Below are 7,593 nucleotides of genomic sequence, written 5' to 3'. Positions count from 1 at the left end.
CTAAGCACCTGACCAAAACATCATAGACATCCTCTTGGCTCACCAGGGCTGACTCAGCCTACGTTTAAGCAGCTCTGCATTGTCACACACAAAGCTTCTCCCAAGGACAACCTCGAGGCTAAAGCTGCCTGTTCACATTCAACTGGTCGCACTGCAGCAGCAAGCTGCAAGCCGTAAGACGCAGAACAACCAGAGCAGGTTTTAGGGAGCTCTTGGCAGTGGAGATGAGACCACCATCTCAGGAGAAAAAAACAAGATGCTTTGCTCAGGACCAACCAGCCATTTCATCTCAGGGTCATCACTCAGCTGATACTCGCTGATGACTTGGCTGAAAGCAGTTAGTATATTGCCATAACCTTTGGTTATACCAACAGGTTACTCATAGCCCGTAATGGGGATGTCTGCAGCTGCAAGCACACCCGAAGTACTTCATCCACTCTGCAACGTCAGAGCTCAGTTGAAGACCCGAGTTCCTCCTGCTAATGGGTAATGAGGTCCAGACCCCCACCTGCCTCTTCTGAGCCCTCCTGACAGAAGCCTTGTGCAACATGTCATAACTGCTTCCTCCTCCAGGAGTTCCTCTACCAGTATAAACATTGTCTTTTATCGATGGTTTTTTATTTAATAGTCTTCCATGCCCATCTCTCCGAAGGGCCTCTGTCATCAGTCCTTTACGCAAGGGAAGTTGCTGGAGGGAGACTTTTCAAAACTGACCCATGTTCTTTGCTCCTCATGCACAACCGTGCCTACATTACCTCCTCCTCCTCCTCCTCCTCCACCCCACACAGGCCGAGAATCTGGCTCCTTAGGGTAGTGACATTGTAAATGACGAGAGATTCCTCTACCTGCGTCACAGGTGTTCAAGCACATTGGAGTGCCAGGATACGGCACCAAGGCAGAGTAGTACAACTCATGCTGGCCGGCCTCAGGGGATCCTGCTCGCAGGATTCTACAAATCAGTAGGTTTTAATTTCAAACAAGTATAGCAACAGTAATATACTCAGAAATGAAATGCATCTAAAGATTTGCTGTCAAAACAGATTCTTTCCCATATATTACTTCAAATATCAGTCACAAGCATTTAGTTGTTAATGCAGAGCACTGAGTGTTATATACAGTTATTTGCATAGAAACACAGAAAACAATGCTGCCATGGTATTAAATGTTTGGTAAATTTTCTGTCCTTCCTTCGAAAAGTTCTTTATTGTTTTGCATCATTTTTTTCATTCACACAAAAGTATCTTATTTGCACTTACAGTTAGACCTCTGAAAATATCCATTTTAAAAAAATATCTCTCAGAAATAACAAACTCTAATTGGCTGCATGTAGGAAAAGCTAAATGAAGATACTGCTTGAACACTGCAAGTCACGTGTGCTCCAGTTCAATATTCTCTCTAAGCCAAGAAAAAACTTGCGCATTTATTTCTTCCATGACATCATCTGTTGTTCGTCCTTTGACTGCCATCCCATGGTTTGCTTTATCAATCCAATGGATTTTTTTAGGCGCTTTCATTTTGCTTGCCACACCTTCTAGCAATTGCTATGGAGACAATAAGAATGAAAAAGTTAAGAGAGTCAGTTGCTACAAACGGTGCAACTCACAGATATCTCTCGCTTTGCTTGTGCAACACATAATAGGCAGCTCTTAAAAAGAAAATGGATCTGCACGCACATTAAAGACATGTTGATAGAAAAGATGTGATGATGCTGTGTTCAGTAATGGAATTTGCTCAAAGGTTAGCCCTCACTCAAACACAGAAGAGCAGAAAATTAGAACTTAAAGGTCACAACCCTGTGCGGGCTCCTTCCCCACGAAGGGGGAAGGATGAAGGAATCCACTTTTACTGCCAGCAGGTAGTACTAGCAATAAAATGACAGAACTTCTGACATCAGATTTGTCTACAGTGGCAGAGTAGCAATATAATTCCCTAGAGACTGGCTTTGACTCTCCAATTTTCTCAGCAAACAGATTGAAGAGCCAGCTCCGCAAGTTTTAAAGATTTGCCTATTAAGAAGGCACTCCAAGGATCTGCTGGTAGCTAGCCTGACTTATTTTGGTGATGCCTCCTCATGAAAGCATTATGACTCCTTAGAAACTGTCCAAGCATGGAAAATGCCAATTGCACACAGTCCCAAATTCAAGTTGAACTGTTCAAGAACAACAGATACCTATTTGCAAGAAAACAAGGCAGAAAACCACTGTATTCTGATCTCTGCACACCTGTTCTTCACCTCTACAAAAATACTGCTTTCTACCACAGAAGTCTGACTTGTGGGTAGAACTGCTTTGCTAGAATTTGTCATGAAAACGTGACGAATGTGGACTGGTAGCACAGCACAGTGTTTGTGTTTTGTAACCTGAAATGGTTAAAACAGAATAGCAAATAAAAGTGGCCTATGGAAGGAGCGAGTTAATTTGTACAATCTTATCCTGTAAAAAAGACAAATTAGCAGTATTTTAGCGGCCCAAAGATGAGTTTGCTAAAGTGGATGATCAAGCACAATCCAGAAGTTTTAAGCAGCAAAAGAAAGCACCCGCAGGCTTCCTTATGTCCGATGAAGTTTCCTACCCAAGGCTTCCTTCAGACAAGATATATATTTAGAGAAGGCTGTTAACCAAAGTCACAGCTATCTATACCAGTACAGACGTCACTCAGACTCATTCCTATTCCTCCATACTGCCCCTTCGTAGCAGGATTTACAAGGGTACTCACTTTTTCACACATCTCATCTGCTGATCCTGAGACAAACAACACCGGACACCTGATAAATAACAAATCTTCATCCCGGAGCTTGGACTGAAGTTTTGGTCGATGCAATGGGTAAGATAAACACACTAGACCTTGAATGAAGTCATCATCGTCCTCCTGGCTAAGATGACGTATCACAGAGGCAGCAGCTCGTGAGCCCATGGAACGGCCTTTCTCCCATGTTAAAATAAAGGAAAAAAGTGTATCTGCTGTCACCTCACCTACATTGAGTAAACAACTCCAAAAAACAATCTAACAGTGTATTTCAGCGTACCAGTAGTACAAGATGCTAGGGATGCTTTTGTTCATCTACTCCATGAAAAATATTAATCCCAATTTCAATATTTTCTGCTAAAATATTTGTCTGGTTATATTATGTTTTCACATCCCCATTTAAAAAAAGAAGGGAACAAAACAAAACAAAAAAAAAGATAAACGGAGGAGGATCCTTTGCAATACTGGAAGGAACAACAGCCCATCCTGGGGGCAGGAGGAAGAGAGGGACAGGTCCTATGCTCCAGACACTTGAAATTCCAAGTAGCAATGCTATTATCTTGTATCATTTTTTTCATGCAACCCTTAATCTGCTCAAACTAAACCCAAAGCTTGACGTGCCTTAGTCCCAAAACAAATCCAGCAAGTGTGTATGCACACCTCAAACTTCAGCCTAAAAGTAAAAGTTAGAAGGTGGGTGGGGAGGGGGGAAGTTAAGTGTGAACTTGTAGCATGAGGTCATTCAGTAACAGCAAGGGGATATCAAAATACCTCCCCAAAGAAGAGGCGTACGAGCTGACAATGCTCTGTAATTGAGTGTTAGAAGTGGCTGATTCCAGTGGGATTAACTTGCATCAGCGTAGATTTGGTTTCGCTTAGTCAGAGAATATTCAGGGTTTCCCGTATCAAGTTATTGCTAATCACACCCATCTACTTCCCTTTTCCACATAAATAGAACTGATTTTCTATCTGCCACTAGGTTTTATCTACCAAAACCTGCTTTGGCAAAATGGTTTTCCATTTACCATTAACCAGAATTCTTCAAGACCCACAGTTAAAAAGTACACACGGATAATCAGAGAACTCATGCCCTGTCACTTACAAGCGACAAGGAAGTTTTCTCCCAAAGTACCCAGAAAACATGGCCTATTGCTCCTTCCTTCCTCCTTCTGGAGCGAGATCTGTGGCATCACGAGGAGGGTGAATAGGTCTAGAGAGCCGTGCCCCCAGGAGAATGCGGTGAAAGCCGCAGGCTGGGTGTTCCCATTTGCCACCCGAGAAGCAGTGCTGCTCAAGCCAGCCGCCAGAGAGCCGAGCTGCACACCCGCCCCGCGCAGCCACCAGCTACAGGGCTGGTGGCGTTCGGACACCCCAACACAGATGTGTAAGGGGGCTTGGCACTTGCCTTCCGTGGCAGTCAGTGGACTGCTAATCGGTTAATGAAGATTACAGAGCATTCAACTCCTTGTAAAGGAGGTCCTCCCAGCAGATAGCTGAATTGCTCTCCCTAGGCAATACTGACTAGTAGTTTATTCAGCTTGTTCCCAAGTTAGACAGCAAGCTTTTAGTGCCCACCTCAAACCGAAACCTGTCATCCACATCTGTTCACTCACTTCTTACCAAAGTGCGACAGACTTAAAAAAATGGAGTAATTACAGACTGCTATCATTAGAGGCAGTATAAGAGAGAAAATTATAGGTAGTAAAAACAATACCTGCAAGGAAGACACCCGAAAGTTTATAATCATCAGAAAGCTTTAAGTATTCCTAAAGAAATAAGATGAAGAGAAACATTGCAAGTCAGAATTAAGGCATCTGAGAGGCAGGGATCTTTTTTGTTTGCAGCTACTAAACACAAAATGGGAAACTCTTTCAGCACTGCAGATTAAACAAAGAACAGATACATACAAGTTGCTATCTTGTTTTTTCACACAAATGATTTCACAACATTTTGCAGTAACAACATAATAAACATACGCAATTTCACATTAGTTCTCAGCAAGTCTAAAATTTCAGATGCCCTATCAAGTTACCAAAACGTAAACGGTTACTGTATATCAACTTAGTTCTAGTGACAGACCGCATGCACTCTTAGCCCATCAAAAGGCAAAATAAGTTCGCAAAAATGCCCCTCACTGAGGCTGAGGTCACGTATCAGTTATGTTTCAGTTTAAGACACAATCAGCTATGTCTGACAGAGAAGATAAAATTCAGCAACAAATTTTTCAGTTTTTAGGAGATAACTAATCAGATGCTATCTTAGCAGAGGCTTTTAAATTACCTTTACACAGCAGCATATTAACATAAACTCACTAACAACGTTATGCTTCTTCAAAAAAGAACGGAGAACTGATCCCCATTAAAGCTAGCAAAGTCTAACTTCAAATTAATGTACATATAATCACAATGACATCATACAAATGAATTCCTTAAGAACTGGACTTAGTTCCCTGATAAAAATGTCTGATGCTCAATGCTACCTTCCCATGCCACAGTAGAAGTGGCTAATCAGGAGAAAATTTCCACTCCTTCCTACACGCTCCAGAACAGGAAGATACTCTAAGCTGATACTATTATAACAAAGGTTGCTCATTTTAACAAAATCTAGGTATACAAGAACATCTTAAATAACGTAGCAGCAGCAGCAAGAGAGAAACACACGCATATAACAGTTTAAACTGATTTGGAAATCAAAGACTATTTAGGTTCTAGGGCTCCCATATGCTACTCCCAATCTCTCTTGCTTCAACTCCTCCTGCGACCCAGAGTCCCTTCCTCTTTCCCCAAAGACCCGTTCTCCCAGCTGCCAACCCCTCAGATACCCAGCACAATTCCCAGGTCAGCTTCTTTCCTCTCAAAACTGCTCCCAAAGCTGTATCCCTTAACCCTCTTCCCCTCACCAAGCCTGCCCAGAACACCTAGCTCTTGTTTCCATCCTAAATATTTCATTTTTTCCAGCTGTTTTTCCACAAAACATCCTTGCTTTCTTCACATCCTTTTCTCAAGTTTTTCTTTCTCTCCCTGAACTCTAACCCATGTATTTGCTGCAGCTGTTCTAGCTATTGCCTGTATAAAAATTGCTCCTGCTGTTTCTGCTCATGGGCACTGCTCCATCCAGCTAACCATCATTTCTAATTTTCCCATTGCTGCTTGACTAACAGCTGGTGGTAATTTAAGAAAACCAGAAGCAGACAGGATTTGTTTTTGTTTTTTTTTTTTTTAAAACCTGTGCCCCCATGGATCTAAGGTTTGGCATAATTTTACTTCTTACCACAACTGTTTTGAAGGCCTTAGTCCTATAAGCAATGTTAAGGCCTTTACAAGTAAACCGCAGGCACAGAACTCCATGGGATGCAAGATAGGCTGCCAAAGACACTAAGTGAGGGAAATTCATATCTCCGCCAGCTCCATGGGTAAGAATCACTCCATATGTTGATTTCTTCTCTGGGACAGAAAAGATAGCATCAAGACACTTGTTTCCAAAAGGTATTTTCACTTTAACCTAGAAGTGAAACAAAAAACAATATAATTAAAAAAAAAAAAGCATGCTCCCAGTCTACACATTATGATGAAGAAAAAATGTGACAATTAAGAAAGAAACCCAAATTGCAAGTCCACTTCTATTTCTTCTGTTTAAGGGCACTACATGAGTAACTCTACGTCTGGCTCAAAGATTTTCCACGCAATAATGGGCAAGTCACCTTATCACTCCACACTTTATTTTCTCCATTAGAAAATGAAGCATCCCTAGCTTCAAAGGATGCTTCAAGGTATAAACTGAAATGCTTCTTACCTTCTCTATATATCTATATGTAGCTATTCAAGAGCTAACTACCATATATGACTTGAATATTGTCTTCCACAATAAGAATAATTAACTCTTCTGTAAGACTTAAAAATAAATAGGAAATATGAACTCTTCTACAATTACAGCTTCCTGTAGCGGAAGAAGTATTTTCATCTCCCATCTATCACAGATATTATTAAATAAAAGAATTAAGGAAGCTTCTAAAGATTTATTACAACCAAATCACTTTGGGTCTATAGAGCAATATGGAGTATATAGGATTAAGAGAACTCCATGCTGGCAGCAACTGTTTAATCCTGTAGCTGTAGGATCCATGTACAAGCTTGATTACACAGGGAAAAGACCAAAACAGAGTACTATGAAAAATGGATTTGAATACACTAGTTTTAGATATTACATGCAACTATAAGAAAAAAACCACAGGAATTACTTTTTTCATGAAGTGTTCAATAATAAATATTGGCAGATGCCACAAGATAAATATTTCATTCATTTGTATAATTGATACTCTAAGATAAGCAAGGCACTCACTCTCTAACCAGCAGCCTAAACCACAGAAATAGAAGGCATGAAGACACAGCCCAGCAAGCATTTCCAAACCACACAGCGGTAACCACCTAGCGGAACGGCAGCCTGCACGGAGCCAAAGACCGAACTTTGCCCAGGGACAGGAGGGAGACGGCACAAGTTCAGACAAAGCCAGCTTCAGGCTGGCGGAGGGCCCCCAGTCGTGACAGACAGCAGGAGGAGCTGAACGAGAGACACAAGACCAGCTGATGTTGAGCTGAATGGAAAGGGGACTGGGCCGCACGTGTGGCCCCCAACATGCTGCAGCTTCTGAAAGCACAAAGGAAAACACCCCGGGGCTGGGATGAAACGCTGTTTCGTGCCCCCGCTGCCTCCCACAGGCTCTCCTTGGCAGGGGTCCTGCAGAGGCACCGCGCACAGGGAAGAGGGAGGTTGTCGCTGGCCTCAGGGAGCTGCTACCTGTGCAGTCTCTGCCCACCCGAAACGGGTGGAGGATGCCAGACAGCGAGCGGC

General features: G+C 42.3%; 1 protein-coding gene across 2 annotated transcripts; it reads right to left on the bottom strand.

The window, feature by feature from the left end:
• Positions 1-1,058: 1,058 nt before the first annotated feature.
• On the bottom strand, positions 1,059-7,331 carry TEX30 (testis expressed 30). Of its 2 annotated transcripts, none has more exons than XM_009333342.1 (5): positions 7,084-7,331; positions 6,016-6,246; positions 4,460-4,511; positions 2,716-2,921; positions 1,059-1,541 (listed from the first exon to the last, which is right to left on the bottom strand). In XM_009333342.1, exons 2-5 carry the CDS (start codon positions 6,136-6,138, stop codon positions 1,368-1,370), a joined length of 555 nt encoding a protein of 184 aa, XP_009331617.1. In that variant the 5' UTR covers positions 6,139-6,246; positions 7,084-7,331; the 3' UTR covers positions 1,059-1,367. The 2 variants fall into 2 exon arrangements, with proteins under 2 accessions (XP_009331617.1, XP_009331616.1); XM_009333341.1 differs by having other exon boundaries at positions 6,016-6,188.
• Positions 7,332-7,593: the final 262 nt, after the last annotated feature.

The sequence above is a fragment of the Pygoscelis adeliae genome, unplaced genomic scaffold, assembly GCF_000699105.1.
Source record: "Pygoscelis adeliae isolate BGI_AS28 unplaced genomic scaffold, ASM69910v1 Scaffold48, whole genome shotgun sequence".
Lineage (NCBI taxonomy): Eukaryota > Metazoa > Chordata > Aves > Sphenisciformes > Spheniscidae > Pygoscelis > Pygoscelis adeliae.
The sequence above is the reverse complement of the archived record's forward strand: the minus strand, read 5'-3'. Positions and strand labels throughout refer to the sequence as shown.

Bases quoted from the DNA above. Each gene is read 5' to 3' on its own strand.
- TEX30 (XM_009333341.1), bottom strand. From the start codon at position 7,144: ATGCTTGCTGGGCTGTGTCTTCATGCCTTCTATTTCTGTGGTTTAGGC. The intron at 6,189-7,083 runs GTGAGTGCCTTG...TTTCTGTCCCAG, and splicing joins TTTAGGCTGCTGGTTAGAGA to AGAAGAAATCAACATATGGA. The intron at 4,512-6,015 runs GTAAGAAGTAAA...TTATTTCTTTAG, and splicing joins AGGCCTTCAAAACAGTTGTG to GAATACTTAAAGCTTTCTGA.